The sequence below is a fragment of the Eptesicus fuscus genome, chromosome 22 (genome assembly GCF_027574615.1).
Source record: "Eptesicus fuscus isolate TK198812 chromosome 22, DD_ASM_mEF_20220401, whole genome shotgun sequence".
In the NCBI taxonomy this organism is placed as follows: Eukaryota; Metazoa; Chordata; class Mammalia; order Chiroptera; family Vespertilionidae; genus Eptesicus; species Eptesicus fuscus.
This window is the reverse complement of record NC_072494.1, coordinates 14,131,550-14,155,722: the sequence shown is the minus strand read 5'-3', so window position 1 is coordinate 14,155,722 and position 24,173 is coordinate 14,131,550. Positions and strand designations below refer to the sequence as shown.

The window sequence follows — 24,173 nt, the reverse complement described above, 5'->3', positions numbered from 1 at the left end:
ATATACTAGTATGTGAGGTTTATTTCTGGGCTATTTTATTCTGTTGGTCTATATGTCTGTCTTTATGCCAGTGACACCCTAAATGTGTCTTATATATTACATTTAATCTTCACATTACTCTTGAAGTAGAGATTCTTCTCATTTTATAAATGAGGAAACAACCTCAAAAATTAATTCCTTGAATGAATTACAGCTAGTAACTGGGAGACTAAGGATTTAAACCCATACAATTCCAAATATTGGAAATAAAATCAGTTCCTAGAAAAACATTTCCTTCTGGGGAATTGAACCCAGATGGTTAAAAGCACTGAAACAAAAAAGTTTACAACTCTGCAGAGTTGGAACTCACTACCCATTCAACAGACTTTTGAGTGAATATTAAGTGAGACATTGGTGTTAGGGGCTGTAGATACAATGAGGAAACAGGCTTGGATAACTTGAGCACCATGTTCAAGCTCCCTCAAGTTGTTCCTTAAAGCCAGGCTTTATTCCATTTTGTCTGCTGCATAATGGTCAGGGAAGGTGGTTTGGGTATGTATTTCTTACCAAAATCATGTGCTCCCTGGGAAATTCTCTTAACCTCCCTAGCAAATAGCTTCATTTTCTAGTGAGTCTACTATCCATGAAAACAAATTAGAATTTTAGTTTCTGTAGTCTGTAATCTGATGTAATTGGAATATTATTCAAACTGTATACATTTTGAAAAGAGGGCCAATGGAACAGAGGAGTCCAGATGACTCCCAAGATTATTGGCCTGCATAACTATAAGAACAGAGTTGCCATTAACTGAGATGAGGAAGACTGTATTGGGAGCTGGAGTGTGTTTTCTTTTGGGGGGGGATCAATTTAGTTTTCATTGTGTACATTGTTTACAGCTATATAGTAGATATAAGTAATATATAAAACATCTATAACAGAGATGTCTATTACACATATATGTTATATATCATGTAGCTTATTGAGAAGCACTGTTTTAAGTGCATTGTCCTTAGTCACTCACAGCAGCCCAATGAGATGGATTTTTTTTACAGGTGAGGAAATAGTAAAGGGCTTAAGTCTTTGCCTACTGTCACAACTAATGAGTGTGAGAACTGAAATACGAATCTAAGTAGTCGAGCTTTAAAGCCCATGTCTTACTTAATCATTAAGCAATCTTGATTCTCAGAGGATTCCCGGCACCTTCAGTCAATAAGTATTTGTTCCATCAATGAATGAATGAAATAATAAAATGTAGGGGGCGCTACTATCTTCAGAGTCCTAGACTCGCCTTTTTTTCTGGGTGGTTGGTCTCTGGTACCACTGTTAATTCAACCAAGGGAGAAAGGTTTAAGGAGACGTGGCTAAAACTAGTCAAGTCGACTCTTGCCAGGAGTTGACTTTCTACCAGAAAGGCTGCGCCTAGGCTCGCTTTTAGTTTTAGCATAACTTGACTTTGGCGCACTTATTCTCCACTCCAGGAACGCTGCGAGCCGCCCAATTTCTGCTTGAGGCAGAATTAACCTGGCAGGAACCGACTTAGCGGAGTTGGCAGGAACTTGCTCGGGGCAACTTCAGGGCTCCACTGCGCGTGCGCCCCGCCGCCGGGGACGGTGGCTACTGCAGCTGCGCGAGTGGGAGGCCCGGCCCTCCCCCGTCACGTGTTGGAGGACCGCGGCGTGGAGGCCCCGGTGGCGGTAGCGACGGCAGAACGTCGGGCAGTCGGAGGGTTTCCGGTTCCGGTGTAACGTTCGGGCTCCGTCTCAGGGGCTGAAGTTTGTGAGGTGAGTAGTGGCCCCGGGCCCAGAGGGGGTGTCCCCCCCAGTCCGAGCGCCGGGGGCCCGGGCTCGGTCCCGGAGGAGGAACGAAGCGGGAAGGTTCCGTGGGAAGGCAGCCGAGAGAAGAACCAGGCTCTGCCGGAGAACGGGTCAGAATGAGATTGTGGAGGAGGAAAAGGGCGGGGGCGGGAAGGAGACGGGCTGGGGAGACGAGCTCAGAAATAAGGAGTTTGGGGAGAACACGCTGGGATAGGGACCCGCCGGCGGGACGGAGGGAGCGAAAAGGGAAGGATGGGGCTGGGGCTGGGGGCGGGGGGTGGGTAACGGGGTGCAGTGAAGAGGAGCAGGGCGTAAGGAAATCCTTCAGGAGACTGGATTCTGCCACCTGCTCATTCAGACATCATTCCGCCTTCCTCTCCTTCCTCATCATCGCAAACACCCCGCCCCGCCCCCTGCCCCACTCGGTTATTGTTCAACATTTGATTAGTGACAAAGCTAGTTACTGTTTGAAACTTTGATTTTTGCCCACTGCCTGTTCCGTGTGCACATTACCTTCTATGGACTTGAATCCATCTGTTGGTATAGCGCTTGGCCATACCTTTCATCCCATAGAGCGGCAGCTCATTTACGGCTTTGGATTTTCAAAGGGCTTGCACTTTCTCGCCTGTGATTCACCTTTACTGGAATATAAAACTCTTAAGGCGAGGATTCTTCTCGGGTTTGTTCGCTATTGTATGTATCCTCGGCACCCAGTATACTGCTTGGCACAATACGTATTTATTGAGTGGGTTAAGTACAATGTAGGTATGGCAGTTGTCCTCATTTTGTAAGGTGAGTAAACTGAGGCTTAAGGGGACTCACTTGCCCAAAGGCTGCTAAATAGTAGAGCTGGGTGTTGCACCTGTTCATTGTGAGCTCTTTCTTCACTTTGGTATCTCAATATGCTGCTTTTGAGCAGTACACACTTAATATGTAGAGATTGATAGGTTATACTGCTATTTCCTGATGGGTGAATAGAGAACTGTTTATATAATGTGTCACTGAGGCATAAAATCTTTTCACTCCTACTTTCATGACTTGAATCTACTAGCTGCTTGTGGTGATACCAAAATTAAATACACTGTTTAGCAACAGATCTTAAAGAGGATAAACCTGCCAAGAATGTGGAAGTTAATCAGACTATCTTTTAGGAGAAAAGATACCTTAACACATCTTTTTTTTTTTTTTTAAAATCAGAATTTTTATTAACTGCAATTTTTAAAAATATATTTCTTTATTGATTTCAGAGAGGAAGGGAGAAGGACAGAGAGATAGAAACATCAATGATGAGAGAGAATCATTGATTGGCTGCCTCCTGCACACCCCCTACTGGGGGTGGAGCCCGCAACCCAGGCATGTGCCCTTGGCCGGAATGGAACCCAGGACCCTTCAGTCCGAAGGCTGACACTCTATCCACTGAGCCAAGCCGGCTAGGGCCCTTAACACATCTTGAAAGATTGATTCCTAGGTTAGACCTTGATATGTTGCACTGCTGGGAGGTTAGCTTGGAAATTGAGGTCAGTGCAATTATTGACTTTTAGGCATTATGGAGAAAATCAGGGAAATAAAATGTTCTCTATGCTCATGAGTTGTTTATTTTAATATTTTTTTAATTTTTAGAGAGAGAATGGAAGGGAGAGGGAGATAGAAACATCAATGAGGAGAGAGAATTACTGATCAGCTGCCTCCTGCACGCCCCTACTGGGGATCGAGCCCGAAACCAGGACCTATGCCCTGACCAGGAATGGAAACCTGACCTCCTGGCTCATAGGTCAATGCTCAACCACTGAGCCACACCGGCCAGGCTCATGCGGAGTTTTGAGTTGAGATTAGGTAGGAGATGAGAATGTAAACATGAATAATGTTTAAGAATTATACCAGCTTGCATTAAGTAACAAGGATTTGTTGTAGAGAGTCCTTTATGATAGTGTTTTCTCTGCTAAGCTAAAAAGTCGGAGAATAAAGGTGAAAAAGCAAAGAGCTAGAACGTCCAAATGAGGGTATTTTTTTCTGAGCTGAGGGATTTACTCAATCAAGTCAACTGACAGAGACCCTGTAGAACAAGCATGTCAAACTCAAAGGCTAACACGGGCCAAATAAACAAGGTTTAAGTTTATGTGGGCCTCAAAAAAAAAAAAAAAAAAGCTTTAATTTTCATAGAAACGTAGGTTTATTTCTATAGAGACATGCTGAATACAAAAGACTGAAATAAATGAGTAATTGTTATTACATTTTAATAAAAATTAATATTTTTTCTTTTTAAAAAGAATATATTTTATTGATTTTTTACAGAGAGGGATAGAGAGCTAGAAACATCGATGAGAGAGAAACATCCATCAGCTGCCTCCTACACACCCCCCACTGGGGATGTGCCTGCAACCAAGGTACATGCCCTTGACCGGAATCGAACCTGGGACCCTTCAGTCCGCAGGCCGATACTCTATCCACTGAGCCAAACCGGTTTCGGCAAAAAATTAATATTTTTTCTTGAACATTAACTCACCAGACACTGAATAACTGTACAAATTAATAAGTGTAACACAAATAAACCAATTTTTCTTGTTCTCCGAAATCGAAATATTTCCAATTGCGAACACCAAACAAATCAGTACAAGATTAATGATGTGGCAATCAGCTGCTGAAATATTCGCTGCTAGTATTAGTGGAGAGAAGTCTTATTAATGGAGAGTATTAGTGGGCCTGCAAGTAAGGGAAATGAATGTAACACGATTATAGTAATTAGTCATTAGCGAAAGTTGTAGTTCGTTATTAATAATGATGTATAACAGGGTATTGTGAAAATTAAGTTATGAGATTTTTATTAATAAGTTTCTTAAATACCGTTATATTGGCTGGGGCGCAAAAATAATCGTTGTGGACCACATGCAACCCGGGGGCTGGAGTTTGACATGCTTGCTGTAGGACATGAGAGAAAATTATCGGTATAGAATTCTCACTGGGATGAATATGAGTTCAAAGAAATGTGACCAGCTCTTTGCTGCATCTACTGCGAGGATGAAGACCACTCTCAGCAATCAGACTCTGGACATCCCAGAAAATGTGGACATCACTCTGAAGGGACGCACAGTTATAGTAAAGGGCCCCAGAGGCACCCTGCGGAGGGACTTCAGTCACATCCATGTAGAGCTCAGTCTCCTTGGAAAGAAGAAGAAGAGGCTCCGGGTTGACAGATGGTGGGGAAATAGAACGGAACTGGCCACAGTTCGCACTATCTGCAGTCATGTACAGAACATGATCAAGGGTGTTACACTGGGCTCTGTTACAAGATGGGGTCTGTGTACACTCACTTCCCCATCAACGTCGTTATTCAGGAGAATGGCTCTCTTGTTGAAATTAGAAATTTCTTGGGTGAAAAATACATCCGCAGAGTTCGGATGAGGTCAGGCATTGCTTGTTCAGTATCTCAAGCCCAGAAAGATGAGTTGATTCTTAAAGGAAATGACATTGAACTTGTATCAAATTCAGCTGCTTTGATTCAGCAAGCCACAACAGTTAAAAACAAGGATATCAGAAAATTTTGGATGGTATTTTATGTTTTTGAAAAAGGAACAGTTCAGCAGGCTGATGAATAAGATCTAATTTGTCCAACTATAGAAACACCGAGATGCCGAATGATTTGTCACACTTGTTTGTGAAATTATAAAAATGTACAATAAAAAAAAGAAATGTGACCGAATAGTCTTAAAGATTATGAGCTTTAATATAGGATAAACTGACCTGGACAAGCCCTCCCTTACTTGCAACCCCTAAAAGAAAGGGAACCTATAGGTTGAGTTAAGAAATGCCTGCTTAGAAGTAGAAAAGATAAACTCTGGGTGGGCTTTTTTCAGTCTTGTTTTCATGTTATAAAACAAGTCCTTGTTGATATGACAGGTTCGAAAAAGAAGCTAGAACGATTGATTGATTGATTGATCTTTATTGATTTTTCTGAGAGAGGGGAAGCGAGAGAGAGAAACATTGATCAGCTGCCTCCTGCATGCACCCAAGCGGGGATCGAGCCCACAACCCAGGCATGTGCCTTGACCGGGAATTGAAATGGCAATCTTTCCATGTCAGGAGGACACCCAACCAACTGAGCCATACCAGCCAGGGCTAGAACTCATTTCTCAGACTAGATTATTCCCAGGGTTGGTTTATTTATTCCACAAATTTCATTGACCCACTGATACTGAGTTAGGGTTAAAAATCAAACAGGATGTAGCTCTTTCTGCTATGAAGTATGCGTTTTAGGTAAAGTATTTGGCTTGAAATGAAGTGGAGGAACTGCCTAAGCCTAATGATGTACTAACCATTGCCTGGAATCACTTTGGTCTTTTCTTATCCTCTAACTTAAGTCTTTCCTGATTTCTTTTTAGGTGCAGTATAGAACTCCATTTGAGCTATCCTCCTTTTCCTGAAGAATGGCACTGTCTAAGAGGGAGCTGGATGAGCTAAAACCATGGGTAGAGAAGACAGTGAAGAGGGTACTGGGTTTCTCAGAGCCCACAGTGGTCACAGCAGCACTGAACTGTGTGGGGAAGGGCATGGACAAGAAGAAAGCAGCTGGTATGTACCTTTCTGAATCTTCTGACTTACCATGAGATGACCCCAAGGACTGCTTTGAACTTTCCCAAAAGGATCAGGCTACATTTTTTTTCTTGCATTATAATGAAAATAACTCAAATAACTGATTTTGCTTTTTCTCCTATTTTTTATTTTTGTGACATTTTGAATCTCAGACTGACTTCCCTTGACCACTGTCCTGAGTTACCTAAGTTAAATTTACTTAGGAAATATGTTAAAGTGAGGTGGATACATTCAGATTCAGGTTGACATCTAAATATATAGAAGTTGTTATGAAAAAGTTGAGGGAGGTAGATTTTGTTAATGATCATCTCTGCTATTTGGGGAAGAGTTAGGGAGACTTTTTTTCATCCCAAAGTTTGATGCTCAACTTAAGTAGCTTGCTCTGGCTATGCTACTTCCTACTCTAAAGAATTATAACTGTATTTTTACCTCATAGGGCGAAGTGACTCAGTGTAAGAGGATTTATGGGAATCCTACAAAGAACTGAAAATATTTTCCTCCCCCAGAGATAAATTTCCAGTGTTGGTGTCTGTTATGTGCCTAGTATTAGACTAAATTAAGTACTCTTACCTTTTCAACCCTGCCACCTCTTTTTTTCCTTTCAGACCATCTGAAACCTTTTCTTGATGATTCTACTCTCCGATTTGTGGACAAACTGTTTGAGGCTGTAGAGGAAGGCCGAAGCTCTAGACATTCCAAGTCTAGCAGTGACAGGAGCAGAAAACGAGAGCTAAAGGTAGGTTACAGTTAACTATCTGATTAACTCGGGAGTGTTTTGAATGGTAACAAAGTTGCTGAGCTTACGTGGTTCACACTTTGATATCCACTATTAGAATACCTAATATTCAAGAGAGGCACTTACTTACACCTTAAAGCAGAGGGGGTGAACTTGAATTATCACCATCTTATGGTAATGAACTACCTAAGTTCATGGGTTGAAATATTCCAAGGAAACAATTGATAAGTTTGTCCTATTTTCATATACAGTTAGGGGTTTTGGTTCTCATGTTTCCCTATGTTTCTTTCTCCCCCTCCCCCCACCTTTACTACTGCCTAAAAATTGATTGATTTAAGATTTTATGCTTCAATTTGCTTGATGCCTAATAGATTGCTTCAGAATGTGATTCTACTGCTACCTGAGTGTAGACCTCATTGTTGCTCCTTTTTAGAGGTTTCTCTGCAGTGGACTTATAGATGGAATACCTAACAACAGTTACTATTTGTCTGGAGAGCCTGCCATTTTTCTATATAGCATCTTACTGGCCATCTGGCCCCATGAGTAGAGTACTTAATGGGACCATCGTTACTCCCTTACCTACTTCACTTTTTGTTCTGTGGTTGCTGATTGGTCATGGCCTCTTTGAATATTTGCAGTATCAAGTAGCTGATCTCTATATATCTTTGCTCTCTGTCTCTATCTTTAAAGAAAATCTTTCTGTGACTTCTATCAAACCTTCCAAAGTGCTTTTGATACTTTGTAGCCTATTGCTTTTCCTGAGGCACAAAGGGTGAATAAGCAATGTCTGCTTGGTCCCTGGCCAGGCTGTGGAACTAAGAGAAACAAACATTCATGCTCTCTGTGTTTAGGGCATTGGAGGGTGATCAGCGGAATGAGAGCTAGTCCTTGCCTTAAAGGAATTTGCTATTTAAGGGTTGAAGGTCGGGGGAGCAAACAAAATAATCACAAATTATAAAATATGAGTAGCAATTTCATGTAAATTTTAGGGTTGACTGTAGACTTTTGTTGAATTTTATGTTTAAAGGGGAATGCTTGATATACAGTATACACAGATCTGTAGAGTGAACATTAGTTATGATAGGGCATGCTGCTGTATAAGTGCTTAGGTGGGATTCTTGAAGAAGGTATCTAGATAGCCTTGGGATATGGGTCCCTTTTTGGTCCATTCACGTCCCAACCCCACACCATATATTATGGGAGAGTCCTTTTTCTTGAACTGTAGGAGTTCCAGGAAGCGCTCACCCCTGGCCGAGGATATGTCCTTGCAAAACACGAGCCCTCCTAGTGAAGAGGGGATGTCACCCAAAGCCTACCACCGGTGTGTACATTTGCTTTTTCCCATTGTCCCTTCCAGTTGGCCATTCTTGGTCCTGTTAAATTCACCTTGTCAGTTAGTCAACAGTGAGTTCCCATTGTTTGATAAGAACAAAGTGTTATTGGGGAGTACTGAAGAAGAAAGAGAAAGCCCCTATCCTGGAAGAGCTTAGATTCTAATTGGGAGAAAGTACTAACATTGAAAGATGTAACACTTGGCAAGCAGAATGTAATTTTACATAGTATAAACCAAGCTATTAAGTGCTAAGAGGAGGCAAAACAAGAGTTTGATCAGTATGGGATGAGACTATTAATGAGGAAAACTTGCTGGAGGAGGTGAGTTTCAGGCAGGATTTGGAACAGGGGTTGTGGAAAAGTTGAGGGAGATCATTACACATATGGGCAGTAGCATTTGCAAAGACCTTGAGATGGGCATGTTGATAAGGACATGGGGATGAAATTTGCTTGACTGGAGTGGGTGAATGATGAAGTTGGGTGAGATGGTCCATTTGGTGGAGGGTCTAGAAGACTCTGGGAAATGCCACAAAATGTTGATAGGAACTAGGATGATTCTTCTCTTCTCCCATGGGCAGGGATACAACTCTTCTTTCATCTTGGGTTCCCTTAGGAAGTGTTTGGTGATGACTCTGAGATCTCCAAGGAATCATCAGGAGTAAAGAAGCGACGGATACCTCGTTTTGAGGAGGTAGAAGAGGAGCCAGAAGTGATCCCTGGGCCTCCTTCAGAGAGCCCTGGCATGCTGACTAAGCTCCAGGTTAGTATTAAGAAATGGAAACAGCCCTAACCGGTTTGGCTCAGTGGATAGAGCATCAGCCTGTGGACTCAAGAGTCCCAGGTTCGATTCTGGTCAAGGGCATGTATCTTGGTTGCGGGCACATCCCCAGTAGGGAGTGTGCAGGAGGCTGCTGATCTATGTTTCTCTCTCATCGATGTTTCTAACTCTCTATTCCGCTCCCTTCCTCTCTGTAAAAAATCAATAAAATATATATTTTTTAAAAATGGAAACACCCCTGGCCCATTTGCTCAGTGGTTAGAGTGTCGCCCCGAGAACCAGAGTCTTGGTTTGGTTCCCGGGCAAGGGCATGTACCTCGGTTGCAGGTTCAGTACCTGGCCCCAGTCTGGACTCCTGCGGGAGGCAACCAATCAATGAGTCTCTCTCATGTTGATGTTTCTCTCTCTCCCCTCTTTTCCACTCTCTAAAAATCAATGGAAAAAATATCCTCACTCCTCAGGTAAAGATTAAAAAAAAAAAGAACTGGAAACAGTAATTTTGTGAGTTGGAAAAGCAAGAGATATGTGGATCCAGATTTATTGTGGCCTTGATGTGGATTAGTGTTTAGTATTGGGGAACTTTCATTTCCTGTTTTATGTTTCATCATTCCTTGATTTAACCAGGAGTATTTCAGTTGAAGGTTAATGAAATGGCATTTACTGAGCACCTATTATGTGGCAAACAAGGTGTGTTACATAACTTCATTTACCCAATTATCTACCTCATTGGGTCATTGAGAAAATTATTGAAATAATCAGAATTCAGCTTGATAGCAGAAGAGAATTTCCAAAAACAATTTAGAGAAGGTATAATCCACTTACATAGTTTCAAGTTGACTTTTAATTTTTTTAATAGGAATTACCTGGCTTGTTTTTTTTTTTAATGGTCACTGTTAGACAATTTTGACACCTCATAAGCAATAACTGTTTCTTATACCAGTTAAAATTTCTTGGGAGGAAATACATATGGATATATTCCATTGGGTAGATAGGTTTGCTTATATGATATTTCTGAAAGGGAATGAAACTGATAATGATGTTTTTTAATAGAAAATGAGGTGGAAGAATTCACAATATAAGCTTTTGTACTTTTTACATTTTGAACTATGTGAATATATTACCTACTCAAAATTTTTGTTGTTGCCCTGGCTAGTTTGGCTCAGTGGATAGAGCATTGGCCTGCAGACTGGAGGGTCCCGGATTCAATTCCAGTCAAGGGCACATGCCCGGGTTGCAGGCTTGATCCCTAGTGGGGTGTGTGCAGGAGGCAGCCAATCAATGATTCTCTCTCATCATTGATGCTTCTATCTCTCTCCCTCTACCTTCCTCTCTGAAATCAATAAAAATATATATAAAAAAAAGTTGCTCTGGCCAGTTTTGCTCAGTGGTTAGAGTGTCGGCCGCAGACTGAGGGTCTTGAGTTCAATTCCAGTCAAAGGCACGTACCTTGGTTGTAGGCTCAATCCCCAGCCTGGTCGTGGTATGTGCAGAGGCAACCAATCAATATGTCTCTCTCACATTGATGTTTTTCTCTCTTTCTCTGTCTCTCCCCCTCCTTTCCACTTTCTCTAAAAATCAATTGGGGGGCGGGGCAGAATGTCCTCGGGTAAGGATTAATAACAAAAAATATTAAAAATAAATTTTAAAAAATATCATGGAGCATCCTGGCCAGGTAGCTCAATTGGTTAGAATATTGCTCCAATACTCCAAGGTTGCAGGTTTGATCTCCTGTCAGGACACATATAAGAAGCAACTGATGAATGCATAAATAAGTGGAACAACAAGTCAATGTTTCTCTCTCTCCCCCCTCCCCAGTCCCCTTGCCCCACCCTTCTCTCTCTGAATATAAATCGATAAAATTTTATCTATCTATCTATCTCTCTCTCTTAGAGCCCCTTGACACCAGTTCTCTTGGAAAATTTAAGAAGAGTTTATTTGATTGTATCCTCAAGGAGTTTACAGAGACTATGAAGCAGGTCTTTGTATTGTCATCTCTGGTTACCCAAACAAGTAATTCAGGGACCAATAACATGATTAAAAAACAAAACAAAACATAATGATTTCTATTCTAGGAATAGAAGTTCTGTTATGAGTTTTGCATATGTTATTTAAATGCTCACAATAGCTTTGGTAAGGTAGGTGCTACTGTTTTTACCCCTTTTAGACACTTGGAGGCTTAGGGATTAAATACGATGTCCAAGGTCACACAGCATTAAGTGGCAGAGTTAAGATTCAAACTCAGGTTTCTCTGACTCCAAAGTCTTAGTCATCAAGCTGTGTTACTACCTAACATACCAGTCCTGCCTTGGGAAGATACATTGAAAAATGCTAGTGCTTAGCTATGTGGGTTCATCTTTACTAAATTTTCTAGCCTATGATACAGGCAGAATGTGATGTTGTCATCCAAAAAATGTTTAGCTTCTAGACCTGAAAGCCCTTTGGATTTAGGAACCTATATGGGAGAAATAAAAGAGAGACATTAACAGCTTTTCAACTCTCCCCTATTCCCGAGAGCAGATCAAACAGATGATGGAGGCAGCAACACGACAAATCGAGGAGAGGAAAAAACAACTGAGTTTCATCAGCCCCCCTACACCTCAGGTATTATACCCAGATTACTCTGAAAAGAAGAATCTTTAACTCAGAATTTCTTGTCATCCATTCAAATGAGAGTCCAGAAGTGACTGCATGTTTCACGCCAGTCTACCACTGTGTGCGTGCGTGTGTGTGTGTGTGTGTGTGTGTGTGCGCGTGTGCATGTGTGTGCATGGGCGCTCACCCACCTACCTACCTGCCTGCCTAATCCATCTAATTCTGACTTCTTTTTACCTATCTCACAGCCAAAGACTCCTTCTTCTTCCCAACCAGAGCGACTTCCAATTGGCAACACTATTCAGCCCTCCCAGGCCGCCACTTTCATGAATGATGCCATTGAGAAGGCAAGGAAAGCAGCTGAACTACAAGCCCGCATCCAAGCCCAGCTGGCACTGAAGCCAGGGCTCATTGGCAATGCCAATATGGTGGGCCTGGCCAATCTGCATGCCATGGGCATTGCTCCCCCGTGAGTATCTATTTCATGGAATCCTTGTTGTTTCTGAAGCTTGAGAAGCAATAAATGTCTTTGCATGTTATTAATCCTCTTCTTCCAAGGAACCTAATTTCTCACAGTTAAATATTTCTTACATAAACTCAGTAAATACCAGTTGAATTTATTGTTTTGGCTTCCCTGTTGCAGAGTTCACAATATTTCTATAATTGGTAGGACTGAGGTTAAGATTATTCATCTAATATTGAAGCTAGAAATAGAATCAGGTCTCCTGGTTCCTAACTCAGCTCTATCCAATAAACGACATTAGGTGAGACCATATCTGAGAGTTCTCTATAACGGGGTAAAGATGATAAACTTCATCTTTAGCATCTACGATTGGTATGGCATCCCTTACTAACCCAAGAATTTAGGAATAAAGAAAGATAGGATTGCAAATTCATATCAATGTAATCTATCCGTTTGTTTAATATGATTGTACTTTATAGTCAAATAACCAGTTTGGTGTTTTCAATCAAAATATTATTACTCACCTATGGGTTTATGTTCCCTAGAATTGGGTAACTTGGTTGTGTTTGTTGGGTTTTGATTTGTTTTATTTTCTGTTTGTTTTTTGTTTGCCTTATTGTTCCATATGCAATTTATTTCTGTGTGGGCTATTTTTCAGGAAGGTTGAATTAAAAGATCAAACTAAACCTACACCACTGATTCTCGACGAGCAAGGTCGCACTGTAGATGCAACAGGCAAGGAGATTGAGCTGACACACCGAATGCCTACTCTGAAGGCCAATATTCGTGCGGTGAAGAGGGAACAATTCAAGCAACAGCTTAAAGAAAAGCCATCAGAAGACATGGAATCCAATACCTTTTTTGACCCCCGAGTTTCAATTGCCCCTTCCCAGCGGCAGAGACGCACTTTTAAATTTCATGACAAGGGCAAATTTGAGAAGATTGCCCAGCGGTTACGGACAAAGGTATCTGGATAAGAATATAACCTAGAACTTCAAAGAAGTTAGGAAGGCAACAAAGGACATTGAATAGAGTCTTAAAATACTGTCAACTCATTTCTCTGTGTTTTAGGCAATTAGACTTGATTTTTAGCTGATTTGTCTTCTTAATTACATTCTATTTAGGTGGAAATAAAATTGAGTTGAAAATTCTCCACATCCAAATAACAGTGGAGGGAGACAATTCAGGAAACCCTTTGGGTGATTGAGGAAAGCTATTCTGGTGTTAAAATTTACTGCAGACAATCCACACACTTGGAGAGTTGAATTGACTGTATATTCAATGACTTTTGCCTTGTTTTTATCTTCTCAGAATGAGGTTTTCATAATATTCAATTTCTGCACATTTGCTGCAGGCACACATTGGGTGAAAGAGTAGTGATGAGGGTGAAATGTCTTAAGTAAAGGATAAAATAAAGCAGGACAGCTCTTTTTTTCTAAACTTTCAGAAATTATGAACTAGTTACATTAAGTGTAAAGAGTTTAACGGGGGAGTATTTTAAAATTTGGGATTCTACCACTCCATGTTTTACCTTCCTTTCTCGGTTTATCTTGTCCTTAGGCTCAACTGGAAAAGCTGCAGGCAGAGATCTCACAAGCAGCTCGAAAAACAGGCATCCATACTTCAACTAGGCTGGCTCTCATTGCTCCTAAGAAGGAGTTAAAGGAAGGAGATATTCCTGAAATTGAGTGGTGGGATTCTTATATCATCCCCAATGGCTTTGACCTGTGAGTTTGTTAGTTCCTTTTACTAAGACTATAATTTTAATGTGAGAGATGACACTTATGCATTAAGTAAACATTTAAAATTCAAGAGAAATAGGTAACTGTACACAAGCTCATATACTTATAAAGAATATGTTGTATGAGTTATTTTTGTGTGTGTTTTTTTGTTAATGTAGGAGAAATGGGCACAATCAATCTAAAAGAGCAGATCTATAAATTATTTGCTTTTGTTATATATTGCTATTTGTTTTTAGCATACTTATTTCTTATATTTTTGTTACTTATAATAGGTGTTTATGTTTCTTAAAGATCCAGTTCTAGAATAGAGCAAGGATTCTTAGTTGATGGGAGAGAGAATGGTAAATAAAGCATATAGAAACATTTGGATAAGGGTAAAGGGAGCCAAATATATAATAACAGGATGATTTGACTGGATGGGGGGCACACAATGCTATATGCAGATTGTGTGTCATGGAGATACACACTTGAAACCTATAGAATCTTATTAACCAATGTCACCCCAATAAATTTAATTTAAAAAATAAAATTTGGAGAGCATTAATAAAAATGGAGAGCATTAGTTATATCTGCTTCATCATCCTGATACATGGCTTTAGGAGACTGTATTTCAGCCTTTCCTTACCCTTTCTTTGTCAACCAATTAATGTTACTAATGAGAGAATGTGGTATCTATCAGGGTGTTAGACTAGAAAAAAGGTCGAGAATAACTGGTGTGGAGAGTGCATCCAACCTTAGTGGGACCCAGTTTTCTCATCTTGAAAATTATGTGTAATGTAATTACATATTATAGATAGGCAAATACTAAAAAGTGCTTGAGTGCATTATAAAGAGTGGATTTTTTCATTGTGTTTCTGAGACTCCCCCTCTCAGAATCATCTCTACCCACATATCCTGTTTTCCCTTCTTCCTCCAATTTTAGTACAGAGCAAAATCCCAAGAGAGAAGATTATTTTGGAATCACAAATCTTGTTGAACATCCAGCCCAGCTCAACCCTCCAGGTAATATATAGATTACTCAGTCAAGACTCTAAAGAAGTACTAACCAATAGAACTTTATGCGATAATGGACATGTTCTCTATCTGTATTGTCTGTATAGTAGCAACTGTCCACGTGTGACTGTTGAGCACTTGAAAACTGAGTTGCACTAATGTAACTAAGGGATTGAATTTTTAATTTTATTCCATTTTAATTAATTTCCATTTAAATGGTACATGTGGCTAGTAGCTGCAGTATTACCGCAGCTTTAGAGCACTGAGGCCCAATCTAAAGAGGACCATACTGATGTACAGTACAAGTTGGGCTTTTGTCATAGTGTTGACTCCCAACTCCAGTCTTGTATACCAACTCTAAATTCCTGACCTTCAGTTTTTGTCTTTAGCCTTTCTCTCTTTTTATCATTATTGTAGCAAAAGTTTTATTAGCTCAGCCCTGGCCGGTTGCTCAGTGGTTAGAGCATCAGCCCCTGGACCGCAGGGTTGTGGATTCGATTCCCGGTCAAGGGCACATACCTGGATTATAGGTTTGATCCCAGGCCCCAGTGGGGGCATGTGTGGGAGGCCACCAATTGTGCAGGAGGCCACCAGTCGATGTGTCTCCTTCACATTGATGTTTCCTTTTCTTTCTCCCTCCATCCCTTCCCCTCTCTCCCTCCCTCCCTCCTTCCACTTCTCTAAAAGTCAATAGAAAAAATATCCTCAAGTGAGGATTAACAACAAAAAAAGAGTTATCCTATATAATAAAGAGCTAATATGCTAATTAGACTGAACAGTAGAACGACCATCCGGATGACCTTCCAGACAAAGCTGGGGCTGCGAGGGCCAGCCAGGGCTGCGAGGGCAGGCCGGGGCAGCCAGGGCTGTGAGGGCTGAGCCTCTTGCAAGAATTTTGTGCATCGGGTCTCTAGTGTGGATTATAAAAGACTTTAATGTTTTCACCAGGTTTGAGATGAACAGAGGAGATAATACCTCAATTAGTAAATTTGCTTGTCAGTATCTCCAGTAACTTCAGAAAAATAGATTGAGCTCTAATACAAGGTATAATATTGAATTTTATTTCATCAGAGTCTACTCTACTTAGCTGTCATCAATGTGAATCATTAGAAGAATGTGGAGGGGTTGTTTTAAAAAGTTGTGTAAACCTGCTTTGGGGATCCAGATGATTTTTTTCCATTCCCTATAACTCTAAAATTATAAGTTTTATCATCTTGGGCAGTGGTTTTCGAATTGTATTACATAGAAACATTGAGGTTCAGCAGGTGAGATCCAAATGGGATTCTAGATAACCCCCACCTACTCAAAATCCTCAAGCAGAGAGACCAGAGTAGCTCTAATTTTGTTTTCTCTATTTGCTGCATTTCAGTTGATAAAGGGTTCAATTGTTTTTTAAAAAAAAATCAAGTTAGAACACTATGCAGTTAAGAATGCTTTTTAAAAATATAACCTTACTACCTAAAAATAACCAAAACAATTAAAGATTCTGGTTTGTTTGTTGTTGTTTTTTGTTTATAATCCTTACCCAAGGACATTTTTCCATTGATTTTTAGAGAGAGTGGAAGGGACGGGGAGAGACTGAGAGAAACATTGATGTGTCTCTCACATCGATTGGTTGCCTCCCATGTGCACACTGACTGGGAATTGAGCCTGCAACCGAGGTACATGCCCTTGACTGGAATTAAACCCTTCAGTCTACGGGCCAATGCTCTATCCACTGAGACAAACCATCTAGGGGTAAACTAAAGATTCTTTTAATGTGATTGATATAACACCTATGTCCCTCTAACATGCTTATTGCTTTAGTACGTTCATTTCTCTAATTAACAGTCGACAATGACACACCAGTTACTCTGGGAGTATATCTTACCAAGAAGGAACAGAAGAAACTCCGAAGGCAAACAAGGAGGGAAGCCCAGAAGGAGCTACAAGAGAAAGTCAGGCTGGGCCTGATGCCTCCTCCGGAACCCAAAGGTACATTTTTAAAAGCAGGGATGAAGGGGTGGCCATGTTGATCTCTGCAATTCTAGAGGAACTTTAGCATCTCTCTGTATTCTGTTTCTGAGAATCATTTATTGGCTCTTCTTCCTTTTCCAAAATTTCTGTCATCTTTCCTTATTCAAATAGATTTTGAGTGAGCACTGTTATGTATAGGATCTTTCACTAAATGCTGTTATCAGAGTGAAAATACCAAAGAAATTAAGTTCCCAAGGTGAAAGAGAGTAAATGGGGGACAAATGGTGATGGAAGGAGACTAACTAGACTTTGGATGGTGAGTGCACAAATACAATGTGCAGATAATGTAGTGTAGAATTGTACACTTGAAACCTATGTAATTTTAAAAAATATTTTATGGATTTCAGAGAAGAAGGGAGAGAGGGACAGTTGAGACAGAAACATCAATGATGAGAGAGAATTGTTGATCGGCTGCTTTCTGCACGTCCCACACTGGGGATCGAGCCCACAACCTGGGCATTTGCCTTGACCAGGAATCGAACTGTGACCTCCTTGTTCATACATGGACGCTTTACCCCTGAGCAACACTGACCAGGCGAAACCTATGTAATTTTATTGACCAGTGTAACCCCAGTAAATTCAATTAAAAAAAGAAAACAACAGCCTTGGCTGGGTAGCTCAGTTGGTAGATTGTTGTCCTGATAAGCCAAGGTTTTGGGTTTGATTCCCTGTCAGGATATATACAGAAATCAACCAAAGAATGTATAAATAAGTAGATCAACAAATGGATGTTTCTCTCTCCTTCTCTCTGTCACTCCCCTCTCTCTCTAAAAAAAATTTAATTAATTAAATTTATAAGTTTCTTTAAAAAGAAAATAATAAAAAACAATGACATTTAAAAAAATTAAGTTCCTTGTCTTTTATAAATTTAATGCATGCCAACTATGTAGATTAACTGTGTGAACATCCACAAATACTGAGTTAATTGTATGGTCTTTTCAAGGTAGGAGTTCCTAGAAGAAGTTAGTTTTCAGCAGATTTGAAATATGTAAACAATATGAATTGGTAGAGAAGAAAGGATAGGCTATCCCAGCTGGAGAAGATTTGGGAGATTGATTTCTGTCCTCTTTCCACTGCAGTGAGAATTTCTAATTTGATGCGAGTATTAGGAACAGAAGCTGTTCAAGACCCCACGAAGGTAGAAGCCCATGTCAGAGCTCAGATGGCGAAAAGACAGAAGTAAGTGCCATGGGATTGGGTGGAAACCCAGGGCAAGTATTTTTCCCAAACTTTCTAGGGGATCCACATTTGAAGGAAGGGGAGAGTCCTCCGTTGCTCTCTCTTTCCCTCAGCCCTGCCTCTGATCTTCAATGCCTTTCTCACTTGTGGATGTCCTTCCTGTCACGACAGAGCGCATGAAGAGGCCAACGCTGCCCGAAAACTTACAGCAGAACAGAGAAAGGTCAAGAAAATTAAAAAGCTTAAAGAAGACATTTCTCAGGGGGTACACATATCTGTATATAGGTAGGTGTTCAAACTGGCAGCCTTTCCCAGAACATTTTCTAAGTCCTTGAAGCAGAATCACTGTGGTCTAAAAGCATACCTAACATCAGCCCCTACTCTCCTTAAATGACCTAAGTGTAAAGAGGAGTTAGTAAATCTTTTACAATGGTGAGGGTTAAAGGCTTACCCTTCTATGTCTGAGGCTTCTTAGTGAACCAGTAATAGTTCTGAAGAATGAATGAATGCGTATATTTGTTCAGGCCAAGATGTGAACTAAAGATCGTCTATGATTTTTGAAGCATAAAATACCCTATTTCTCCAGGAAGCATTAAAAGTTTCTTCAGTAACTATATCCTTATATCCTGATGTATTGCAGTAACCTTTTACCGGTATTCCCACTCCAAAATGCACTTTATACAGTGTATTTTTTACCTTTGTGTTGATTTAATGTTTTTATTCTCTTACGTTGAGTACCTGTGTGTCTTCTATTTTTTAAATGTTTTAGTAACTAGTTCTTTATTATAAAAGTAGTGAATCTTTGTTAAGATTAGAAAAAAAATTCTAACAATATAGAAGGGCACTTAAGGGGAAGTCCCCTTCCTATTCTCTATCCCTTAAGACTACTCACTATAGCTAATTGCTACTAACAGTTTTTCATGCATCCTAGAAATTTTTTATGGATAGCATTGTAACTACATCCTAAGCATCTAGAATAAATTTTGATTACCTGTTATTTGTTTTAAGGTGGAGTGCTAGACTTTGGAGAAGTGTAAGGCAGTAGAAATATATCTAAACTCATCATTTCTACCTTTTAAGCATTAGTATATTTGCTTACTCCAAAGACCTTCGTTTTTAGACAGAAAATCATTTTGGATTCATCTTTTTTATTTGCCATTCCATTCAGGCAGCTACCGATGCTAAAATGAAAGCCATAACTAAACTTTCCCTTCTCCAGAGTTCGAAATTTGAGCAACCCAGCCAAGAAGTTCAAGATTGAGGCCAATGCTGGGCAACTGTACCTGACAGGGGTGGTGGTACTGCACAAGGATGTCAACGTGGTAGTAGTGGAAGGGGGTGAGTCTGAAAAAATTGAGGGAGATTATCCCCAGGCAACCCTATGCCTTGAAGTGATTAGCATGGTGGGAGAAAGGAGAAAAGGGTACTATTTTAGAACCATACCTGGGCATAATATCCTGGGCCTCTGCTTCGTGTTTATTGGAGTAAAAGGACCTAAGTTATGGTTCCTGGGATTGCTTCAGCTACCATATTAATGTCAGCATTGAATGAGCTCAGAGGTTATTTTCTACCCCACCACCTTCCACAATTCTGGCAAAATTCTCCTTTTCTGTTTCCAGGCCCCAAGTCCCAGAAGAAATTTAAGCGTCTTATGCTGCATCGGATAAAGTGGGATGAACAGACATCCAACACAAAGGGAGATGGTGAATGGGGGTTAGAGGGAATTAAGTGGGAGTTGGGATGGTATTGTGTCCATTCATCAATTCTCCTTCTGACATTCTTGCTAACACTGGAATTTTAGAAAGGCCCATTTGGACTATGAATATGCTAGACACTCATACAGTATTTATTGCATGGTCATGTGCGTTAGTTATTCTGCCTCTCCATTAAGGCCTTTTTACTTCTTTCTACCAGTTTCACTGTCATGTGTGCATTGTCTATATTATCCTTTTTTTTTAATCCTCACGTGAGGAATTTTTTTAAATATTGATTTTAGAGAGGAAGGGGGAGAGGGAGAGAGAGATAGAAATATCAGTGATGAGAGAGAATCATCGATCAGCCGCCTCCTGCATACCCCCTACTGGGGATCGAGCCCGCAACCCAGGTATGTGCCCCTGGCCGGAATCGAACCTGGGACCCTTCAGTCCACAGGCAGACGCTCTATCCATTGAGCCAAACCAGCCAGGGCCTCAAGTGAGGATTTATTATTGATTGTAGAGAGAGGGAGAAACATCCATTGGTTGCTCCTGTTTGGGATTGAACCAACATTTAGGCATGTGCCCTGACCAGGAATCAAACCCACAACCTTTTGGTGTGTGGGACCATGCTCAACTGACTAAGCCACACAGCCAGGGCTGTTTTTTAATTTTTTTTTTAGCAGAGAGGGTGGAGAAAAGCGAGAGGGAGAAAGAGAAACATTGATTTGTTGTTCCATTTATTTATGCAATCATTGGTTGATTTTTGTATGTGCCCTGACTAGGGATCAAACCTATAACCTTGAATGATGCTCTAACCTACTAAGCTACCCAGCCAGGGCCTTGTCTGTGTGTTGTTTTTGTGTGTGTTGTGTGTGTGTGTGTGTGTGTGTGTGTGTGTTTAATTTGAGAGAGAAACATCAATGTGAAAGAGAAACATTCAATCAATGTTTCTGATCAGTTGCCTCCCTTACATGCCCTAACCAGGAATTGAACCTGGAACTTTTTGGTATATGGGACAATGCTCCAACCAACTGAGCCACCCAGCCAAGGCTGTATTATTTTTTGATAAAAAAATTTTTAAGGGGTTGAAGGCAAAAAAACACACAAAAGATTTTCAGATTAAATAAACTTCTTGCTTTGTTTAAGAAAATGTACTTTTCATTCGTTTGCCCAACTTTATCTTATCAAATATATATATATTTGAAATCCTCCTGGCCACCATTCTTCCATCAGTATTCATTATTTTCTTTGAAAACTTCGGTTGGCATTTAACATATACAGAGAGCCTTATTTTTTTACCTAACATTTTGGTCTTAAAGTATTTTTTAACCTTACAAAAAATATTTTTTAATATATTTTTATTGGTTTCACAGAGGGAGTGGGAGAGAGAGAGAAACATCAATGATGAGAGAGATCATGGGTCTGCTGCCTTCTGCACGTCCCCTACTGGGGACCGAGCCTGCAACCTGGGCATGTGCCCTGACTGGGAATTGAACCATGACCTGCTGATTCATAGGTCGATGTTCAATCACTGAGCCACGGTGGCGGGCACAAAGTATATTTTTTACTATAATTGACCTATATTTTGTTTCGTGTTCCTATTTTCATTTGATATATATGCCCTCCTCCTCCATTAGACTAAAACCTCCTTGAGAATGGACTCCCAACTCATGGTAAAGATTGACAATATTTAAAATAATTTGGGTAGATTTAAACATTGTTTAGAACCTAAATTTTGGTCTCTAGTCTATATCTAGAGCAAGATTTAGCTATATTGTCTTTTCCAGATGATGAGGAATCCGATGAGGAAGCTGTGAAGAAAACCAACAAATGTGTACTAGTCTGGGAGGTAGGTGATTCTTTATTAAATACTGAAGCAGAACTTTAATTCTTGATTGTTTATACTATTCAAATTAAGTGATGGAATGGTAAAACTAAACAATGACTAATCCCTTAAGCCTTAAGTAATTTGTGGTTTCTTGCTTATTTGGGGGGCAGGGGGGAGGGAATTTATTGTTAAACGTTTGGCAGCAAATTCTTCCTCATTAGATTTTAGTTAAATTGAAGAGCATGTTAGTATCTGCCATCTGGAAAAGAGTATGGAAAACTGGTGGCAAGATCACAAATTCTCGATTGAGCTATTTCATAGTCATAGATGAGGCCTATAAAGAGGGAAATTAATTGTTGGATTTTTCTTTGTCTGGATATAGTAAAAGAAATACTAAACTCAATATAAAGTTGGGAATCTGGGCAGTACTACTTATTAACTGTGCAACTGGGCGAGGCATGTTTAACATCCAATACTGTTGTTTTGTCTATAAAATGTAAATATAATTTTCCCTCCCTATTGTCAGGTGTTTTTTTGTTTGGGAACCTAATTAAATTATTGTGTAATTGTACTTTGTACAGTGTAACGAAATCACTCTTCAAATGGAACTTTCTTATGATTATACAATTTTTTCATTCCTGAAATCTTAATGAAGCAGTATTAGTTCTGAAGAATGAATGAATGAATGAATGAATGAATGAATGAATATGCTTGTTCAGACCAATTTGTGAAGTAAGCATTGTTCTCCTTTTTTGAAGCATAAAATACCCGATTTCTCTAGGAAACATTAGAAGTTTTTTTTCTCAGTAGCTATCTGTGTCCTGATATAGTACAATAATCCTTTTATTTCCACTCCAGAATACACTTTATACATTGTAAATATTTTTACCTTTGTGATTATTGTTTTCATTTTGTTCTTCTGTATTGAGTTCATGTGTACCTTCTATTTTTTATTTTATTTTTTTAATATATTTTTATTGATTTCAAAGAAGAAGGGAGAGGGAGAGAAAGCTAGAAACATCAACAATGAGAGAGAATCATCGATTGGCTGCCTCCTGCATGCCCTACAATGGGGATCAAGCCTGCAATCTGGCATGTGCCCTTGACTGGAATTGAACTTAGGACCCTTCAGTCCGCAGGCCAACACTCTATCCACTGAGCCAAACCAGCTAGGGCAATTTTTTAAATGTGCTCATGTTTAGTAACTAGTTCATTATAAAAGTAATGTTCTACAAAAGCAGTGAATGCTTATTAAAATAAATTCGAACAACAAAGAAAAGCACTTACTGAAGTAGTTCCCTTTTGATTCCGATTCTTTAAGACCACTCTTATAGGCAATTGTTTTTCATGTATCCTTCTTTTTTGTTTTTTGTTTTTGTCTCATAAAACCCCACCTGCATATTTAATATCCCAGCCTCTTCATCTCTTCCATTTATCTAATGTCTTCAGGAATTATATCTCAGGTTCAAAAACAAGCCAAGTTCTGCTCTAGCCTCCTTATTGGAGTCTGATCCCTGGAAGCCTCTTGAGGTAGCACTTTATGACTGTTGTTGCTACTGGTGCCTTTTTTGAGAATGCGCTTCCACCCAGTATCTTTTTCTATTGTAGTTCTGGAGGTCGTCCCCCTTGTCCCTGTATTCTTCGTCACTGGGCCCCAAAGCCTCCTTGTACACAGGGTCTTACTAAGTCTTGTGAAAAGAGTCCTTTCAGCCTCTGCTTCTCTAACACCTTTCTCCTGAAAAGACCAAATTTAATCTTTGAGGCCTGATGGGAGACAAGTTCATCCCATCTCACCATCCATAGTCCTTCCAGATTTGCTCTTCCACCCAGGCACCAGAGCACAGAACTCCTCTTTTTCCATTCAGTCAGAAATGACCAACAAACCCTTATGCGTAAATTCATGAAAACTCATGCAACATCCAAGGAGGTGGAGATTAGAATTTCCTTTTACCATAAAATCATATTCAGCTAAGCACGTTGCTACACAAGTGTTATTAGGTTTTATAAAAGACTATCTGATTTAAACTAGAAATTGCAGTGTTGTTATTACATATTTTGTCTCTTTTTCAGGGTACAGCCAAAGACCGGAGCTTTGGGGATATGAAGTTCAAACAGTGCCCTACAGAGAACATGGCTCGGGAGCATTTCAAAAAGCATGGGGCTGAACACTACTGGGACCTTGCGCTGAGTGAATCTGTGTTGGAGTCTACTGACTGAGACTACTGCAAGCCCTGGCCTCCACCCTCTTGCCTATGTCTCTTCAGTCCTCTCCCTTATTTTACTTCCCAGCCCGGCCCACTTGTGTGTGTGATCGCAGAACTGTGCCCAGCTGACATTGGGACAAAGGGAGAACACATTGCTCTCTTCCCCTGTCAGCCTGGTGCTGCCCTTTACTCCCCTTATGTGTATATGATTAAAGAGTTATTTTTAAAATTTG

General features: G+C 40.2%; 1 protein-coding gene and 1 pseudogene across 3 annotated transcripts; both read left to right on the top strand.

The window, feature by feature from the left end:
* The first annotated feature begins 1,703 nt into the window (after positions 1 to 1,703).
* Positions 1,704 to 24,173, top strand: PRPF3 (pre-mRNA processing factor 3). 3 transcript variants are annotated; one of them, XM_008155820.3, is made up of 16 exons: positions 1,704 to 1,760; positions 6,170 to 6,359; positions 6,986 to 7,116; positions 9,062 to 9,208; positions 11,744 to 11,827; positions 12,067 to 12,287; positions 12,940 to 13,246; positions 13,842 to 14,008; positions 14,946 to 15,025; positions 16,847 to 16,990; positions 18,112 to 18,211; positions 18,383 to 18,496; positions 19,431 to 19,549; positions 19,831 to 19,914; positions 21,696 to 21,757; positions 23,807 to 24,173. In XM_008155820.3, exons 2-16 carry the CDS (start codon positions 6,215 to 6,217, stop codon positions 23,951 to 23,953), a joined length of 2,052 nt encoding a protein of 683 aa, XP_008154042.1. In that variant the 5' UTR covers positions 1,704 to 1,760; positions 6,170 to 6,214; the 3' UTR covers positions 23,954 to 24,173. The 3 variants fall into 3 exon arrangements, with proteins under 3 accessions (XP_008154042.1, XP_054567946.1, XP_054567945.1); XM_054711970.1 differs by lacking the exon at positions 1,704 to 1,760 and adding an exon at positions 1,772 to 1,903; XM_054711971.1 differs by lacking the exons at positions 1,704 to 1,760; positions 18,383 to 18,496 and adding an exon at positions 1,770 to 1,903.
* On the top strand, positions 4,791 to 5,386 carry LOC114227829 (60S ribosomal protein L9-like; annotated as a pseudogene).

Coding starts and splice junctions, on each gene's coding strand:
- PRPF3 (XM_008155820.3), top strand. CDS start 6,215: ATGGCACTGTCTAAGAGGGAGCTGGATGAGCTAAAACCATGGGTAGAG. Junction 12,288..12,939: donor GCCATGGGCATTGCTCCCCC/GTGAGTATCTAT, acceptor GCTATTTTTCAG/GAAGGTTGAATTAAAAGATC. Junction 18,497..19,430: donor GTACACATATCTGTATATAG/GTAGGTGTTCAA, acceptor TCCCTTCTCCAG/AGTTCGAAATTTGAGCAACC.